The 19,430-nt window shown below is 42.8% G+C and overlaps 2 protein-coding genes across 4 annotated transcripts; one reads left to right on the top strand and one right to left on the bottom strand.

Annotated features, from left to right (window-relative positions):
* The first annotated feature begins 589 nt into the window (after positions 1-589).
* On the top strand, positions 590-8,566 carry LOC131137373 (rho guanine nucleotide exchange factor 7). Of its 2 annotated transcripts, XM_058085249.1 has the most exons (11): positions 590-736; positions 1,743-1,845; positions 2,261-2,407; positions 2,695-2,781; positions 2,858-2,945; positions 3,125-3,261; positions 3,333-3,479; positions 3,574-3,660; positions 4,251-4,326; positions 4,412-4,488; positions 5,067-8,566. In XM_058085249.1, the coding sequence occupies exons 1-11, from the start codon at positions 639-641 to the stop codon at positions 5,103-5,105; spliced, it is 1,086 nt and encodes a 361-aa protein (XP_057941232.1). In that variant the 5' UTR covers positions 590-638; the 3' UTR covers positions 5,106-8,566. The 2 variants fall into 2 exon arrangements, with proteins under 2 accessions (XP_057941232.1, XP_057941231.1); XM_058085248.1 differs by lacking the exon at positions 590-736 and having other exon boundaries at positions 1,329-1,845.
* arhgef19 (Rho guanine nucleotide exchange factor (GEF) 19) lies at positions 5,306-19,337 on the bottom strand. 2 transcript variants are annotated; one of them, XM_058085245.1, is made up of 16 exons: positions 19,015-19,337; positions 12,240-12,909; positions 11,682-12,158; positions 10,815-10,947; positions 10,430-10,515; positions 10,095-10,351; positions 9,856-10,016; positions 9,608-9,760; positions 8,325-8,454; positions 8,143-8,217; positions 7,980-8,069; positions 7,747-7,910; positions 7,521-7,679; positions 7,361-7,440; positions 7,177-7,281; positions 5,306-6,623 (listed from the first exon to the last, which is right to left on the bottom strand). In XM_058085245.1, the coding sequence occupies exons 2-16, from the start codon at positions 12,886-12,888 to the stop codon at positions 6,466-6,468; spliced, it is 2,877 nt and encodes a 958-aa protein (XP_057941228.1). In that variant the 5' UTR covers positions 12,889-12,909; positions 19,015-19,337; the 3' UTR covers positions 5,306-6,465. The 2 variants fall into 2 exon arrangements, with proteins under 2 accessions (XP_057941228.1, XP_057941227.1); XM_058085244.1 differs by lacking the exon at positions 19,015-19,337 and adding an exon at positions 18,419-18,574.
* Positions 19,338-19,430: the final 93 nt, after the last annotated feature.

The raw sequence follows: 19,430 nt of genomic DNA, 5'->3' as shown, positions 1-19,430 counted from the left end.
TGTTCTCCGGGTACTCCGGTTTCCTCCCACATTCCAAAAACTAGGTTAATTGCTAGGTTAATTGGCGACTCCAAATTGTCCATAGGTATGAATGTGAGTGTGAATGGTTGTTTGTCTATATGTGCCCTGTGATTGGCTGGCCACCAGTCCAGGGTGTACCCTGCCTCTCGCCCAAAGACAGCTGGGATAGGCTCCAGCACCCCTGCAACCCTTGTGAGGATAAGCGGTAGAAAATGAATGAATGAACAAAGCAACAATGCACGCCGCCATATTTCCAAACTCGCTGTGGGACTGCTTCAAGACAGGCGCTGGTTTCAGCTACTTTGTTAAAAACCGAGTTGAGCGGCAGCTGACAGGAAGGAAGGAAGGCCCAACCACACTGCATCACCGTTTTTTAACTTCAATTCCTCTTCTGACACCTTTTGCTCTGCCAGGCTGGTTGGAAACTAAAAAAAAAAAGGGGGAACTCGAGATTAGTGAAGCTACCCCTCCTCCTCTTCTCTTATTCCCAATATCCTCTTTTGGGGTCTTTTGTGTGTGTGTGTGTTTGATGTGTCTGGTTCGAGTGTGGCAAACACACAGTGGGGATGAGACTTTGAGAGCAGGCGGACCGGATCGGATAAGAGAGCACCCTGTCCATGATGGGATGCTGCAGTGTGACCCAGAGGCACACTGGAGTGGATGAGGTGGGCCCTGATGAGATTGAGCTGCTGGGACTTTCTAGGGACTCCTCAGGGTAAGACGGACACACTTGAACACACCGCCGAAAAAGACAAGATTTGATTGATAAATGTACACTTTAGTGTTGTGGGCCGTCATCGGTGTCATGTTGCTGTCATTGTAAAGCATCTTGCAGCCACCTGCATCGTGTTGTGTTTACTTGACATGAACTTGGAAGCCCAGTGAAGCAGCACTGATGTGATTAGGAGATTACGACAATACAATGGCAGACCTCCTAAAACCTGGGAGATTAACACAGGCTAACCAGCAACAGCCAGCACGTCTAGCTAAGCGGTTATGAGTTTAATTGGAAGTGCTGATGAAGCATGAAGCTCATCTAAGGTATTTCTATTATGTTACAAGACATTCATTGCACACATTCATGTACATTTGCCCTGCATAATTCTAATGAATTATAAAAGTATGCAAATAATTAATAGTTCAAATTATACTATGGTATAAAATACTAATATTAGCTCAGCTTGTTTATTATTTCAACTGGGGGTGACTTTACAATAGATTGGGAGAAGCCTGATTCGACTGTCAGTCGTATGAAAATGTGCACAAGATTGTACCATTCTGACTACACGGGGGGGGGGGACTACACTCTACACTTTGTTATAAGTAGTATAAGTATTTTTGATACAAATTCAGCTTTTGTGTCAATAAAAAAATGACCTATACTTTGTAAGATGGTGGCACGTACACACCGCGATCTCCCGTTTTGAAGTTATGATTTATTTATAATATATATAATAAATGTATCTGCCAACATCGTATGGCGTTGAATGGGGCCACAGTTGATGTCAGTTACAAAGACGACGGGGGGCCAACAGGTGCTTCAGTGTCTCGTCTGACAGTAATCTTATTATGTCTGATGGTTGCTGGGCTGCGGGGGGGGGGCAGATTATTTTGATGGTTTTTGCCACAAGTCACAAGAAACCTTTTTGTTTAGCATCACCTACCAGGACTTGTATGTGGTCAATGGGGGTGTCCAACTGTTTTGTGTGTGGTGTTTTTAGGCTGGGGAGTTTGGGAGAGACCAGACTTCCACTGGCGGTGGGGGGCAGCAGAGACGACAAGCAGCCATTATGCTACACGTCACTACGATACCTGGAGAAACAGGTCACTGATACTGTTTGTGTGTGTGTGTGTGTGTGTGTGTGTGTGTGTGTGTGTGTGTGTGGTGGTGGGGGGGGGGGGGGGTTTCCAAAAGACCATGCACAGTTCATAAATACATACAGTACTAACAGAAGTAGTGCTCAGTCTGCATTATGATTCAAACTTTCCAGGAAGTTCAGAGGATGGGGAAAAAATAAACAAATAGGGAACTCATTGAACTACTTGAAAATGTTACTTGGGTAATAATAATGATGCAATATATTATAATGTTATGTTTTTTCTAATGTATCGGTGGCCGAGTAGTTGGAAAGTTTTCTCTTATTTGGAATAATGATTATGCTTCTTGTTACATCAGTTCATCCAAGAAAAGCTTCATTTTCAGCAGGGATATTGTGTGATACCTTATTTGTGCCAGCAGGGAGTGCTGTGGGGCAAGAGCAGAGAGGAGCTGCACCTGAGAATCTACTCTCAGAAGCCAGTCAGAGGCTGGGAGGGTCAACCTGCTCACATGTATGGAGAGATCATTCACTCCTCCGTCGTGTGTCTGCACAGCAAGTACCCTCAGGTTAATAGACGCTACATCACTTAGTACATACTACAAAGCACACTACATTACTTAGTATACACTACAAGGCACACCACATCAGCTAGTGCGCACTACAAGGCACACCACACCACCGAGTGCGCACTACAAGGCACACCACACCACCGAGTGCGCACTACAAGGCACACCACACCACCTAGTGCGCACTACAAGGCACACTACATCACCTAGTGCGCACTACAAGGCGCACTACATCACCTAGTGCGCACTACAAAGCACATTGTTAACACCTGCATTGCTCCTCACAGGAGAGGTGTGAACACTTCCTGGTTTTATTCTCCTTCCACCTGCTCATCCTCTCCTTGGACCACACTAAGCAAGACTTCATTTATGAGGTGGTAAAGTGATGATTGTAATGCTTAACCTGTGTGTGTGTGAGTGTCTGATTTAATTTTTTTTGGCATGTTCCAGGGACTACTTCCTCTTTCCGGACTTTCCTTCCGCATCATCCCCATGGAGTGTGACATCTCACAGTCACCTCACATGTTTGAGATCAGCAGTAAGTCTACAAAATGATATATTTTCAGGGCATGATAGCTATGCCAAAAATGATTGGCATTTAAATATTAATTAATTATTAATCGATCCACTCCACCAATCAGCTCCGCCCCACTGAAGCATCCATCAAATTGCCCCTCAGGGATGAATAAAGGGTTTGATGTTCCTTGTTCTATCCAGGCCGGATGATGGAGCCTAAGGTCTTCATAAGTTCCACTGGTGCAGAGCTGCAGACATGGATGCGGCACCTAGAAGACCGGACATACAAGTCCAAGACGCAGCCCATGAGTCCTTCTCGCTGTGCTCTCTCCTATCTAGTAACGAATATTCACGTGCTCGTCAGTGCATATGATAAAGAAGCTGTTAATTAACACATCGTTCTCTGCAGTTACCTTGTGATGAGCACTGGAAAAGAGAGGAGCTGAAGAAGTACTTGATGCATGCTCCAATATGGGAGTGGGAGGGTTGCCCTATACAGCACATGGGACCACCAGCCTACTTGTCAGTTGTCCATATCATCAATACGCACAGACAGGTCAGAGATGGCATCTTCCAACAGGATGATGGATGCATGCGTCGGGTATTTTAGGACAAAATATGACTGATTGTGGTGGTTTTTGTTGTCCCAGGGTCTCCACGAACGACTGATGGTTCTCTTCCCTCAAGATGTTCTGCTGCTGTCAGTAGACAACAAGCTGCTCAGTATCACATATCAGGTCAGAACCATCAGTCTTTTCTTTTTTTAATAGACTTTTTATCGGTCATGGAGGAAATGTGCTTGCATACAGGAAGCAAAGTTATTTTTTCAATTATTTATTCAAAATTATTTAAATTATATGTGCAATTTACGGTTTACGCTGTACACTGTTGTTCATATTTGATGTCATCTATTTATTCTCCACATTATTATTATTATTTATTATACGGGAGCCAGGCAACAACATTTCGTTGGCAATTTCACTGCTGTGTTATTGTGCAATGACAATAAAGGAAATATATCTCTATCTATATATCTCTCTATATCTATATATCTCTCTATATCTCTCTCTCTCTCTATATATATATAGATATATCTATATATAGATATCTATATCCATCTATCTAATAGCCGTTTCCCACCATGATTAGTGGCCACGTTCGGTTACCGATGCTGTAGAAAACCTAAACCTAGAAATCCAGCTGAATAGGTGCAGATTCTGGAAGGACTATAACGTTTTGTGTGCTGCTGCTCTATAGGAGCCCGCAACTCATTACAGAGGGCTGAAAATGAGTATAATAACGCTTTAATGCAATGGTACATTCACAGGGCAGGCTACCGCGTCAAGGCATCGAAGCCACAGAGAAATCAGCCCAACCTGGACGACTTGAGTTTGAGCTTCGAGGTATGCAAAGCTACATTGAATATACTATACATACAAAGTTTATATGTAAACTACTACAGTATTCAACAGTACTGTTGTGTTGTAGGAGCGCTGGTGGAGCCGCTGCAGGTATCTTGTACCTGCATGGAGGATCATCACAACTGGATCTTTCACTTACAACAGGTATGTACAAACACTCCAATTGTATTTATATTTAGTACAGAGTACTGATTCAAACTACAAAGGAGGGGCAATTTGGGCGTGTGACCAATCACAGCGGAGTGGCCATGCCTGTGGGTGGAATAAATTGACACTGTGTTGGCACAGGAAGCACAAATCAAATGAAATACAGCTGGAATAGGTGCAGATTCTGCTAAATCTAACGTTTCCTGTGCGGGTTATTGTGTGTAGCTGCTCTACAGGAGACCACAACTCAATACAAAGGGTCGGAAAATGAACATAAGAAGTCCAATAGACAACAGAATGATGCCCCCACTGTAGTGTCTCTCTTGGGGTTTTCCACCTCCCTCGCTGCTCTGACAGTCAACATGCACTGACTTGTTAAAGAGCACCATCCCGGTCTTCCTTTTAATATTTCTAAAATCTACCTTATGTATAGTTTCTAGTTCATGTGTTCACAAATTGTAAATGAGTGTATAATTACATTTTATTTAACCCTTTTCTGACACACTATTTTTGAATATGTCAAATGCAAAGTTTGCATGGAAAATGTAAAATCGTCTTGTGTGTTTGTGCTGTAGCGAGACAAGAGCAAAGGAGTGGCAAGGAGACCATCATAACAAAAGAAGAAGCACACGCCAATGGATGCAGCTGAGTATGCGGAATAGTGTTTGGACTTAGCTGAAGGGAAGTGTGCATTATGTACAGGTACGATGAGTATGCATAAACATGGAGTGGACATCTTCTCAAACCAACTTTGTTAAATTCTTTAAATCTTTTTGTGAGTTTAACACAACAAACTGCTTACAGACGAGATCGATTGAATATATTCCAGTTTATTTAATGGTTGAACTGTTTAGTACTGTGTAGACTTCCAGCCTGTTGTCTGAGTAATGCAAACAAAATGGGGTGTCAAATGTGGAATGGGGGCTAGTTTGGATGTTTTATTGCATATTTTGTATATTTTGGGGGAAATAAAATGATTTCTAAATTGATGAGATGCCCCCCCCCACATCCTTAAATTTTTCTGTATGTGGACAGATACTGTACAAGATTTCATTTTGCATTGGGGCTGAGTGGAGCAGTGACCAACCAGAGCCAGCAGATGGCCCTCCACCTACGGTCGTGAGTGATAATCTAGTACTTGATGCTTTTTTTTAATGGAAATACAACATATGACTATGGCAACCCAAAATACTCTTAAACATATATTTATTATATTCTCTATGTATTTAGATCTAGTGGTCTGCTCTCCAAACATGCCACAGTTAGAAATGCTCCGATCAGGGTTGTTTGCTGCCCATTCCAATAGCGGTCATCCATGACACCGATCACATGGATAAAGTTTACATTAACATTTGGGCGGATTGTCTTTTACGAATACATGGGAAATGAACTGATCACAAAATATTTAGTAGCTCAAGATACCAAAATTAACAGAATAAAATAGGACTAATAAATATGTTTTTAAATATAAATTTATCCTGCTCAACTTAAAACAGAATAAATTCAGTGTCCAGCTTGCTTTCATCACTATTAGTGCTGTCAACTATTTGGTTTCTTTACGACTGCCAATATTTAAATTGTCAACGATACTCAAAGGTTAGTACGTACAACATGTATGTGACATCCACTTGTGGATTCCTGTGGGACAAAAATGATTTTTTTTTTAAGGCAAAATGTCATTTGGAGTATGAAAACCAGAAGCTAGGCGGATAACATTCGCTAGCTAGCACACATGCCGCCATCACACCGATCGGTTTAGGTGATTGGCTTTGAAAGGTGTCTATCGGCATAGGATATTACGGGATTTTTATGGAAATCAGTGGCCAATCGATCGGAGCATCCCTAGTTACAGTACATAAATGTTACATCAAGGCATCGAACCAGCAATCTTCCTGAGTCACGTCGACTAGTTTTTCAAAATATATATTTGCGTTTGTGTCAAATTAGGATTGTGAGACCACTCCCAGTGTCTCTTCACTCATCCTCGCCTTCCAGTTTCTGTGTGACACATTTAATGCGGATGTTTTCCCGGAGGTTGCGGAGACGTGCGCTGCGGCTGGTGATTTCCTCGATGTAGGATTTGGGGAACCAGCCCCGTTCCCCATCAGACAACCTGATGCCTTCCACCCAGCCTGGAAAGAACCACAGCAACAATCCTTAGACGTTTTAAATACTACATTTTATTATTACCACCTGTCATACAATTTGGCGACTGTTAATATTAGGACGTAAAAACTCTAAATCTTAACTTGGGGATGGATTGGCCATCGGAACTAAACAGATTTTAATGTCAGAGGTTTTATTTACATTAATATTTAAATCTGCCAGTGTAATGGTTCAGAACACTTGCTTAACGGTCTATGAAACGTACATAAGAACATGAACGTCTGCTATTTTTACACTTTGTAATCATTTCTACCTATAATGGTATAATCTTGAAGTGGGGAACTGCACTTTTGGGGAATTTTGCCCATCATTCACAATCAGAACACATTTCTTTTCCTGCCTCTGTGCATACTAGCACGAGCAAACGAGTTGATATGAGCTAGCTAACAACGGACGTCCTGGGGAAATACCTATTTTGATGCTATAGCCCTCTTATTGGATTGGTCATCGTTAACATAAACTTTGTGTGGGTTTGTGTGTGTATGTACGGACTATTTCCATGGGTAAGAGTTTACTTACCGTCACTTGTGATGGTCTTGGCATGAAGAATGTCAGCCTTCTCCAGCGTCAACTCATCATGTTCCTGGGCCTGGTAACTTCTAATGCACTGCACCTGGGATATGTCTGGGAGGACAACATGGAGGCATAAATGAGAGCTACACAGAACGAGTGTTAATGGTTGTTTTTCCAGCTGTGTACTGACCATCATTCTCACTGGCGTTCTCTATGTCCTCCAGTGGATCTGATGGAAACATGGCAGTGATCCATCGCTGCTTCCCGCTCCTTGGTGCACACATAAGTACCAACATTAAAGCTAAAGAAGCACCTCGTTCATGTATGACAAGCAACGAGTGAAGACGCACTCTGTGAGCGATTTGAGCAGGATCTGATGTTTGAGCTGCTGTCCTTCATACAGCTGGAGGTGGAAGATGAAACCCGAGATGCCCTGCAGCTTGTGACTCAGATCCTTCACTTTCAGCTCTCCTATCTTGGCATGCACGAACACCAGGAACTTCCAAGTGCTGCAAGACAACAAATAACACTCATTTGTGCCAATACAACAAGAGGTGCACATGAATGCCGACTCACTCTTTCCTCCTGGACAGCAGCAGGCAGTCATTGAACAGATGTAGATACACTGGCTTGGTGGGCAGCTTGAGCTTGGATCCAGAAATACTCATCGTCTGAGTGTCCACCTCCAGGAGCTCACCGTGCTTCACCAGCCAGCGAGACTGGGAGATAAGAGGAAAGATCTAGAAAGAAAGGAACTAATGTGAGTAAACTGCAAACAAGAGACCGTAGAGCTGATGAAGTGGTATCACCTTGCCCTCAAAGTCAATCTTCTTATTGAGGTGGATGAGTTCTTCCATTCTCTTCATGGACTGCACACTGCAGTTGCACTCTTTAATCATCTAAGACCACACAGTTACGCTCGTTATTGCTGCTTATTATTTTCCTTATTATTATTAGATTGACAGGAAATACCCTTTTCAGCTCATTGAAAGCCTTCGTCGCCGTGTCTTCATCTCGAGAACCCGGTTTCGTCCTCTTTAAGATGTTCTGCACGGTAAAGGAGAAAGAAGGTGTTTGGCCGGTGCTGTGATGACATTCGCACGGTTGAAGTTGCATTTCATGTTTGCACTTGAAACTCAATTACTGTCATGTACCTCCACCAGCATTTTAAGCCGCGTGATCCTCTGGAATGGCAGGATTAGGAAGGAGGTCAGAGGTAGTCTTTGGCACACGGCGTCCTCCTCCAAACGAGCCAAGATGAAAGGGAAACGGGGGCTCTCCTGCCTGAAAGCAGCAGATTACAAAAAGGCAAACAATTGTTACAAATGTGATTAAAAACCATTGTACGGCTTGGATGTGATTCATCTTGCAGCATGTTAGGTCATGCAAGCGTCAGACAACACCTGAACACCCTTAGCAGCAACATACTGTACATACTTCACATTGTAGACCTAAAGACATATTATATGCATTTTCTCTGCTCTGTAAAGTTTTACTGTGTGTTACGGTAGTCACGTTAAAGATACGAAACTTGACAAACAAATGACAAACATTTTAGTATTCCAGTTGTTTTTAAACACGTATTCTAACAAGACCAATTAATTTTCATCTACTGTCGCTGAGAGTATGTGTGAAAATGGCGACTTGTCAGAGAAGCGAGAAGGTACTGATGCACTGTCGGTATTTTTTCCCGGTATTACTGTCATTTATTCAGTGGTACTTGGCATACGAGTGTCCCAACTAACTTTTTTTTTTTTTTAGATGCGGGCCGTCTCTTGGGTGTTTTTTTTTTGTTTCTTTGCTGTAAACTGCCAGGTAAAATTTGGGTTGCTAAGAGCTAGCACCGCTAGCATTAGCAGCGCATTAGCTAGCATTAGCAGCGCACTAGCTAGTCATCGCCACATCAGTAAAACAAATAGCGATCAAATTCGTCTAATTGATTATGTGTTTGGTAAAACTACGAAAGGAACATCAAATAAATGGCTACAGACCCACCATCTGCATCAACATTTGTTTTTCAAATAGGTTGTGTACCAAACAAATATGCACATTAACACTCAATAATGTCATCAAACTTACCTTTATGCATTCCCACATATTATTAGCATCTGGGACCAAATATGAGGTGAAAGAAAAAGGGGATAAAGTACACTAGTCTATCCGTACAGCATGGGACATAGAAGGTGCATTCAAGGACCGTCAAACAAGTGGGACAAAACACTGCTTGCATTAAATATGCAAAAGCTGTGGGATTCCTAGCTGTATATTATTTTTTTATATAAATAATGGCCCATGTTTCCAAAATGGATATCCCTTTACATAAAATTTGATGTAGTTATACTTGTATATCAAATCATTTACGACAAAGAAATATAGTGGCTGTTAACTATAAGAACAGCTTATTAAAGATTTGTCATGTGTTTCTGATACTACTCACAGTAGACGCTGATATGTCTGTTCTTGGTAAGCCTGGTTGGTTACATAAGGCAAGTAGACCCTGCGTAGAGCCGGGCAGTGATCCAGTACAATGTCACACACGTCAAAACGCAGGATGTCTTCCTCCAGCCTGTACTCCAAGTCCTGAAGGAACCTAGAAAAATCATCAAGCGTGATGGATTCACCCTGAGAGGAAGAAGTGGCGAGGGTGGGTGTGTTCAAAGACAGACAAGCGGTTCATTACTTTACCTCTCACTGACATCTTTGACCTCGGGCAGCTTGGAGAAGAGCCATTGCTTGTCCTGAGCTCCGAGACAATCCGAGAGCTCCTGTGAGAGCATGAAGTGATCTACCACAATTGTCAAGCTGCGGATGTATGAGGCCTCAGATGTGACCAGCTCAAACTTGGCCTGGGTGGAGGAGGAACACATGAGATATGAAAGCCTGCTTGTGTGGTGAAGACATCCAGTCAGCGACGGTGAAACCACCTCCTGTAACTTCCTCTCCTCGTTGCTGAAGTTATCCAGCTGACCACTTGTGCGCACATCCGGGATGTCCTGCCACAGGGCGAACACGGAACCTCGCGAGGAACGAAAGGAACTGGACGGAGACAAGTTTGATGGAGACGGTGTTCCGTTGGAACCCTCGTCCATTAAACGCTCGTCTTCTACGCCTGGTTCGTTGCCCTGTTGCCTCTGGATCTCTCTGTTGATGGCGACATCGCTGTATTCTTGGTATAGCATAGCTACAGGAAAAATGGAAACCAGGTTCAATTGCCACTTTAAATACATCAGGTACACAAGTGCTGGAAAAAGTAACTTACAACTTGGTAAGAACCTTGATAAGCGATTGGAAGACCCAACAGTAGTTGGTGTGCACAAGTCCTCTTCCACTGACTTCTTTCGCATTCTGTCGAGATTATTCTTCAGTCAATATTAAGTTATTTTGGACAGTAAAGCGGTACAGAATATCAATATTTAAATTAGGGGTGCTCCGATTGATGGGCCACCGATGGGTATTGGCCGATATCAGTAAAAAAGGAAGTTGAAACAGGCGTTGAGCACACTGATATTGTATCTCCTTTCCGAGCACAGAAAAGGGAGATGGCTGCATTTACTCTTCCGAAGGCACTCATGAATTATCGGTATCGGCAACAAAATCTTTATCGGAACATCCCTGATTTAAATATGTCTGTTGTCCATATTCACCCTAGTTTGGTGCTCCACCAATGTGTAGATAATGCACCGTCGCTGCTGGCCATTGGTGGTGCGGGTCCTACAGGACTGTGGGGGGCACTATCACTGGAGCCCGAGCTGCAGCTCTTTGAGTTGGACTTGGAATCTAAGACACATTTAAACACAGCAGTGCAAATATCATGAGATGTGTTGGAAATTGTTTTTATTGTCCCACGGCACGTTCTAAAAATACTACAGATCAACAAAAATGTATAATGTAAGATGAAAAAGGTTAAATCAATTCATAGGTGGGATTAATAGATGGACTTTATGTTATGTTATATGTTGATGATCTTGATTAATCATGTCTTGAAGCAACTGAAGCAAAATGGCGTGCACTACTTGGCTGCAACCAGCAGAGGCGCTGTTGCTCCAGTCTCAACTAGTTTGCCGTCTTAAGAAGTCATGGACAGTTGCAAACAGATTTTTGTTTCATATTATTCTTTAGTGGCTGCACTGCGGTCGAGTGGTTAGCGCCCAGAGCTCACAGCTAGGAGACCCGAGTTCAATTCCACCCTCGGCCATCTCTGTGTGGAGTTTGCATGTTCTCCCCGTGCATGTGTGGGTTTTTTCCAGGGATTCCAAAAACGTGCGAGGCTAATTGGTGACTCCAAATTGTCCATAGTTATGAATGTGAGTGTAAATGGTTGTTTGTCTATATGTGCCCTGTGATTGGCTGGCCACCAGTCCAGGGTGTATCCCGCCTCTCGCCCAAAGACAGCTGGGATAGGCTCCAGCACCCCCCGCAACCCTTGTGAGGATAAGCGGTAGAAAATGAATGAATGAATTATTCTTTAGTCATGTGACCTTGTCTATTATTTATGTAATTTTTTAACTCACTGTCGAGGGTCCAACTGCTAGAACTCTGTCGGTCCCTGGAGGTGACGCGGGCCGACAGTGACTTTCCCAGCTTCAAGGTAAAGGAGTTCTTCCTTTGGGACAGCTGGAGTCTGGAGATCAACTCTGAGGCGGAAAAGCGACGTCGCTCATGGTCTCCCCTGCGTGGTAGAAAACTGCCCCTGGTTGCAATGGATGCGTCCAGACTGTCTTTGCCCATCCCGGGCACTGAGTCCTCTAACATCTGCAGCGGTTCTGCAGGTAGATCTAAGATGTCATCCTGAGTAACGTCCTGCAGGTCTGGACCTGGAGCATCTGAAAATGAAGTATTTGTGTTGGCCTCTTGTGAGGACTGTCCACTGACGTCCTCCTCCAGGAAAGAAGTAAAAGGTCCGGGGAAGATGAAGTCTGCATCCAGGATGGGGCTGCTGAGGGATTCATCACTGAGGCTGTCTGAAGAATAAACCTGCATCTTACGACCTGCAGACATCGAAATGACTTACTGTACACACATAATGAAAAAAATGATCTGTCAAAGAATTATAGCATGAGCACACTCACGGATGGACTTCTCTTTGAGTGAACCCTGAGATGTTCTCCTGTGGAGCTGATAGGAATCCGGGTTATGAAAGTCTGGATCCTCAGTTGGAGATGAGGTGCATGGCGTCTGAAAGTCCCAGGAATCTCTGTTTGTGTAGAGGGAGGAGAGTGGGAAAGGCAGAGGGAGACTAAGAGATGTTTGGAGAGAATGGTACGCTGATGTGACACTTTGTGGACCTTCAGTCTGCTCGTGTAAAGACGTCCTCAGACCACTTTGGCTTTCAATGTCAGCCAGAATTGAAGGCAACAGTGTTACATCCTCATTGACTGTTCTGTGGCAGCTTTGTGACAAGTCAATCAGTTCACTTTGTGAGCATCTCAAGCTGTATTGTCCGTCTAGAACGTCTGTCCTTGGAGAGCTGCGTACGTTTAGTTCAGGGGTCTCTGGTTGCTGACGGTCGATGAAGGTCAAAGTCTCCTGCTGACACACAGCAATATGCTTGTGGTGACACGAGCGGAGGAGCGGTTCGTCGTCTTTTGCCTCGGAGATCACAACCGCAGACTTGCCCGAGTTGGGCATCCACATGCCGGGACCCTCTCCTCTGCAGTGCAAAGCGTGGTGATGCGGCTGAAAATCAGGAAAAGGTTCAAGTCCATAGCCGGGAAGCATGGCTGCTCAACCCCTCTGGAGCTGAGAGAACAGAGGACAGATGTCAGCATTATCCTTGAATGTAAATGGATGGACAGATTTAGAATTTGTGTGTAAGCCTACGTATGTGAATAGACAGACACATGTCCTTGTATGTGAATGGAGCAACATTCCAACATTCCAGTTACATTGGAAGAGGATGTGAACAAGATTCATATCTACTGTATTTTTGGATCATGTGGATCATCATCATTACATTATTATTATTTATTCAAAATTATATGTGCAATTTACTCTATGCTGTACATTGTTGTTCATATTTGATGTCATCTATTTATTCTCCACATTATTATTATTTATTATTATGTGGGAGCCAGGCAACGACATTTCGTTAGCAATTTCACTGCTGTGTTATTGTGCAATGACAATAAAGGAAATCTATCTATCTATCTATCTATCTATATGAATGGAGAGGCAGATTTCTACATTGTCCTCATATTTGAATGGATAGACAAAATCTACACTGGATGTGTGAGCAAACAAAAGACATGTCTACATTATGTGTGAATGGACAACACTTTTTTTTAATGGTTGTGAATGGAGAAACAGATTTTAACATTGTACTAGCACACCCTATGCACAATGAGGTACAAATGACGCTTGACAGTATAACTATATACGTAATATTAACCCACACTTCCTCTTCCTGTCTTGTCAATGCAAGCCACACCTGTTCTGGCAAATGTACAAGTCACCGGTTGGATTTTTATCTCTCCCCTTACAACACGCACCATAGCACAATGGTTACCTGTTCCCAGACAAAGGTTGTCTTTATGTGTGTGTGTGTGTGTGTGTGTGTGTGTGTGTGTGTGTGTGTGTGTGTTGTCAGAGGCTTTGCTGTACTGGAGACAGGACAACTGAGAGACTGTGGGAACTGCATACACTGATCCACTCATACAGTGCCATCACTAAGATGCAAAATACGCATACTGCATAATGATACAATAGGATGCATATGATCAGCCACCGACACTGCAACAATAAGCAAATATTCAACTGGTATAATATTAGGATTTTTAAGAGTAATACACACACACACAAACTATCTGATTCCACCTGCACACCCCTCTTAATTATCAAATTACACCATTAGAAATCCAATTCCAGAGACCTTAATCTGCTGTGTCCTAGCAGGCTGTTATTAAAAGGGTCTTACTGTATAATAAGACTCTGCTGCCTTAGGTTTCTTGCCCTGTAATTTCAGTATGGCTGCTGTAAGGGACTGATGCAGTCTGCATGCATCATGGTCACGTATGTGCATAAATCCACGACTGACTGGTTCACAGCCTGTTGCCTTTTTTCATGGCAAAATGAAAGGCTGGTTTATCAGGAGAGGAATGAGGGTGTTAAAAGAGATGGATTTACCTTGTACAGACATTTTTCAGTTGATGTACTGCATGTAATGCTGTGATTGTGTTTCATCTGCTTAATAGGTAAACACATTAGCCGTAATTACAATAGTCAGGAACAACCTTGTTAGATTTATTTCATGATTTTTTTTAACAGTGTCATATTATGCCGGAACTAGTAAGTAGTTTATTAAGTACTTTACTATACATGTGACATTTAGGAATTGTAGATGTTTACTTAAAAATGAGTACAGCAAAGTACTTTAACTTTAGGTAGAGCCATGGAGAAACAACATGACTATTGTTCCTCATTTGTCCTTTAATGGGACACATTCTCATGCCACCCCCCTACCCACAGCGAGCCAGTTGGTGGGTCAGGGTGTGTGACAGACCGACCGGAGTGTCCTGACAGTATGGTGAGAGTAGTTGTGTGTGTGTGTGAGATGGCACTTAAAGATGCTCGCATCAGCACACTAATTGGCAAGCAGTAGACTCCAGAGCCCAAGCATTGTCTGCACACAGCAGACATGACGTCATTCAGCCACACATGTGGAAAAGCAGTCCTTAAACGCACAAATATGCTAAGTTCATTCTTTTGTATTCTTTTGAACAAAACATTTAGCTAATGTACCTTTCACTAAATGTCAATTGTCAGTTCATATATTATTAAACATAATTGTTTTTCACAATATTTTATTATTCCAAATTCAATGGTATGATTATTGTTTTTAGCAGAAAATGATGTGGTTCATCGTCACACCCACTTAAGTAACCAAAAGTGGCTCCTGTGATTTTAAACCTGATAAGGTCACATAAGTTGACAGTTATTTGGCACAGCATTAAAAAGGCAAACAAATGTACACCATGGTATTTGAATCTGCTCCGATCTAAAAAAGCAAAACTTGCCTCTGGATTTGAGTTGCAATCTCGCTAAATATACAAGATGTCAAGTTAATGCATTTTTTGTCAGATTAGAGTACAAACATGGATGAGTGATCTCAGGTCAGGAGGGGTTGTAGGCCCCTTCTTGCCCTCGCGAGACAGATGAGGACCCCAGAGGCTACAAGAGGAGGCGGGCAGGAGGCTGGTTTACCTTAATATTTACACATGGTGTTGCTCTTACTATTACAGCCTCGGGAAAAGTACCTACGACCTGCTTTATCAGACACCACCAACACATGTCAGCTGACAAACACACAAAGCACACCTGAATCTGTCTCCTTGCAGCAGACAAACACAAATGTCTCATTTAGGATAGCCTGAAAAAATGGTCACCATCTCACAGGTAAACGGCAAAGAAGTTTGGACCTTTGACCTGCATCAGTCTACCCCGCCTACAAATCTGTCTCTTCTTCCACCACAAGGAGTATTCATGTGTCGCTCTGTACATACACACACACAGGCGATTTTTTTCCGTCACATTTTAATCTCGCAAGATGTCTGGTAAAGACACTCCCTTGCAAAAGAAGCAACCTTTTATAATGCATATCACTGATTCATTGATTAATTATTTACTTAACATTTGTTAAATAGCTAACTAGGATAAAACTGAAGGAATGTAATGAAGCCACACAGTCATTTTACTGTGGACACTGGCAGGGCCACGATATTACAAACTGCTACAACGTGTGATAATGGGGTCATCACGGCAACAACAGACAGCCAGTGAATCATCATCAAGATGCTGAAGCTACGCATTTAAGACAGATACCGTAGCTTTAATACTACGGGCTCTAATTTCATGATGTTGCGCAAGGTAGCACAGGGTGGTGGAGCGTGGCGCAGTGGTACCACTGTGCGCAGCCAATTTGGTAATTTGGTAGACTGGGCTGTGCTGAGATGGGCATGGTGGCGCACCAGTGGAGGTGTCCACATTTTCAGCTTGGCGCAGTGACAAATCCGTGACAAAAGTGCACGCCAAAGGTGCGCTGAAAGCTCGCCAGCTCCAACCTGGTCTATTCTTGGCGCAGGCGAAGCGCACCCTGCGCAGTGGTAAATTGTCAGACAGGCACACAGTGCACACACATCACCAAAACATCATAGGCAGGTGTCAGGCACATTTTAGTGGAAAAAAGAATGACAGCAAACACTAATGTAACCGTCTGAACCACAGTATAACCTTTTTTTCACTTTTCTGCTCCACTTGTGAGCGCTAAGAGTGTGGGCTAACCCTGTTTATTATCTGAACAGGTAGAAACACGTACACAGGTAGGTGTGGCTCAGCTGGTACAGTGGTCGTCTCACAACCTGAAGGTTGTGGGATGGACCTCCGTCCTGCTGTCATCATGACGAAGTATCCTTGGGCAAGATACTGAATCCCCATCCTGATGATGCCTCACCACTATACATGATTGACTTAAAACATAAAAAAAAAGGGGGGGGGGTATGCACTTAAAGTGACCGTTTAGTGAAAAAGTGACCAAGTATGGCGGCCCAGAATCCCAGTCATGTCAGGTCAAATTAAACACACCTGCTCAGACAAAACATTTGATGCAAAGAAACATTTAATTTCGCATGACTGCAAATGTCAGACAGGTGTGTGCAGTCAGTGGCGTGATGCTCACCACCTCGGGCCTCAAAATTTGCACGGCTGCTTTAACCGGCTGAAATGTGCCAAATATTCTCAGCGGCGCAGATTCAGTCAAAAAATAAACATCAACATGTGGACTGCTGTCTTAAATGACTTCACTTATCACACCCACTTTGCAGTGATTGGTCATGCTCCCAAACTAATTCCTGACTATTGCGTACAACATTTTCCAATGTAGTGGGTGTAGGAGTTGATAATAAATGAATAAAGCCTTTGGAGAGCTAATTAAAAAGGAACTACTGGCTCATATACTTGACAGACGTGTACAGCAGGGGTCTCAAACACGCAGCCCGCGGGCCAAATGTGGCCCGCAGGACACTAGTTTGAGGCCCCCGCCTTGATATGAAAGTTTAATGTTAGTTTGATATGGATGCTGTATGTTATCATGTACCCAGAAAAAACTATTACGTTTGATTAATGTTCATGTTAAAGGTTAAATAACTGTTATCCTCCCTATCTGTGTGGAAGTGGTAAGTTTTTGGCTATTTAAGTTTAAAGGAAATAACTTGAAGGCTACCGTTTAGGTCGCTAGCTCTCTAGTTTGCGAGTTAGCATGTGTTTCAAGACCCTGCAGTTGCGCAATATGTTGTAAATAAAAAAAAGTATAAATGTGACTATAGTCGTGTTTTGTCATGTCTACAGGGCTCTAATAATGCTTTGTTAATTTTAATCTGAAAAAAATTATTTGTCTACCCACCAACTATATGTGGTTTCTTAAGTTTTTATTATTTGCCGTTTTATTATTATTATTATTATATTTATTTATTACTGATTGATTTTCTTTATTCTTGATTTGTTTATTTATTTATTATATTTTTGATTTGTTTTATCTTATTTTGTGCAGAAAAATAAAAATATATTTGAGAACAGTGGAATGTTTTATCAGAGCTTTTATTGTAGAAAATCGGAACCAAAGCATTGAAAAAGTTTGTATATTTTTCTGTTTTTAATAAATGCGTTTTTTTTTTTTTGAAAACCTGATGCGGCCCAGCCTTGCCCAGACCCTAGCTCCAGTGGCCCCCAGGTAAATTGAGTTTGAGACCCCCGGTGTACAGTATGTGTGGACATGGCTATAATGTAACATGGCATGCTCATGTCGGCTACACTATAGTATATCAGATAATCCATCCGCAACCCTCCACTGACAGCAATATTTGCTATTTCAACCAGACCGCCGACACACATATATGCATGAACACACACACACGCGTTTGACATGACAGCTCATTTAGTCATCAGCATTGTAGACAGTCACCTCAGTCTACCCTCTCTAGGCCAGACTTTAAAAGGAGCTGATGATGAGTCACAATGTTATTTCATTCTACCAAAAAAAAACCCACAAACAATTAGGCTGCCTGTGGTACATGAATCTGTGTCAACAAACAAACACAACTGCAACACACCCACGCACACATTTCCACATCAAGTCCTTACTTTACAAGCTGATACGTCTCCCCCTGAAGCTGGGTCCGGTGTTAAATATTAGAGCAGCGCTCAGTCATGTACAGTTTTTAACAAGCGCCCATGCAGCATACCCCAGACGTGTGCTTACCTGCCCTGCTGGGAACCAACTCATTGGTTTACACTGTAACCATCACGTTGGTGTAGCCATTCTACACAGCCACTGCAAAAATTGACAAGCAACAACTTCTTCCTCCCATGGAATACATTACTGAAGGGAAGCAAAAGGGCCCCTGGGAAGCCCCACCTGATGTTTAGCCACAATTAGTGCCAGGTGAAATCACTCTAAACCACTTTAGTGCAGATAGTAAAAACAATCCAATGTAGGACAATATACAATACTGGTATGCTAAGACAACAAATTTCCGTAAAAGATAGTAATATATGTCATTAATAATATATTATTTTTTATACCAATATGCCAAGGGCCAATGAAAAATGAGCTGCGGACAAAAAATGTCCCCCAGGCCGCACTTCGTACACCACTGAGCTCAACACTTGTGTTTTCTGATTATATTCTATGAAAGAGACTGAATATAACTTTAGAAGGTCATCTTAGCATTGCTAAAACAACAAATCCAACAAATTCCTGCACCTTCTATCTTTCAGGATAGACTGATTTCAATGCTTTTGTGTCTCTAATTCATGACATTCGTGTAGCATATTAACAAATGTTGTGTTCAATACCTCATAGGTGTGAGCAGCCTAGTGTGTCTGCTGGATGGAGACCACCAGCACCACCACCAGCAATGGCAGCAGCAGCAGCAGCAGCAGTGTGAAAGTCCACGCCTGCAAAGGCTCGGGCTGAGGAGCCGTATTATCCATTGCCATTTGGTGTTTCTTCCTCACAGCTTCTGTCCTCCTTCTCCTTCTCCTCCCTGCTTGTTCTTCTTCTCTTTCTTTCAACTTCCACTCCTCCTTTGGGAAACAACACAGAAAAGAAGTTCAAAAACAGCCAGCAACATATGCACATCTGACTAAGGTTCCGTCCTTCTCACTCCTTTCCCCTTCTTCCCTCCCTCTCTCTCTTTCTCACTTTCTGCTACTGTTGTCCTCTCATTTTCTCCCCCCCCCTCTCCCACCCTCTCTCTAACTCTAATGGT

The sequence above is a fragment of the Doryrhamphus excisus genome, chromosome 10 (assembly GCF_030265055.1).
Source record: "Doryrhamphus excisus isolate RoL2022-K1 chromosome 10, RoL_Dexc_1.0, whole genome shotgun sequence".
Lineage (NCBI taxonomy): Eukaryota > Metazoa > Chordata > Actinopteri > Syngnathiformes > Syngnathidae > Doryrhamphus > Doryrhamphus excisus.
This window is presented reverse-complemented; position numbering and strand designations above follow the sequence as displayed.

Coding starts and splice junctions, on each gene's coding strand:
- arhgef19 (XM_058085245.1), bottom strand. CDS start 12,888: ATGCTTCCCGGCTATGGACTTGAACCTTTTCCTGATTTTCAGCCGCAT. Junction 7,911..7,979: donor AGATTGACTTTGAGGGCAAG/GTGATACCACTT, acceptor CTTTCTTTCTAG/ATCTTTCCTCTTATCTCCCA. Junction 7,441..7,520: donor CTGCTCAAATCGCTCACAGA/GTGCGTCTTCAC, acceptor GTGTGCACCAAG/GAGCGGGAAGCAGCGATGGA.
- LOC131137373 (XM_058085248.1), top strand. CDS start 1,591: ATGTCTGATGGTTGCTGGGCTGCGGGGGGGGGGCAGATTATTTTGATG. Junction 2,946..3,124: donor TCACATGTTTGAGATCAGCA/GTAAGTCTACAA, acceptor TGTTCTATCCAG/GCCGGATGATGGAGCCTAAG. Junction 3,480..3,573: donor TCATCAATACGCACAGACAG/GTCAGAGATGGC, acceptor TTGTTGTCCCAG/GGTCTCCACGAACGACTGAT.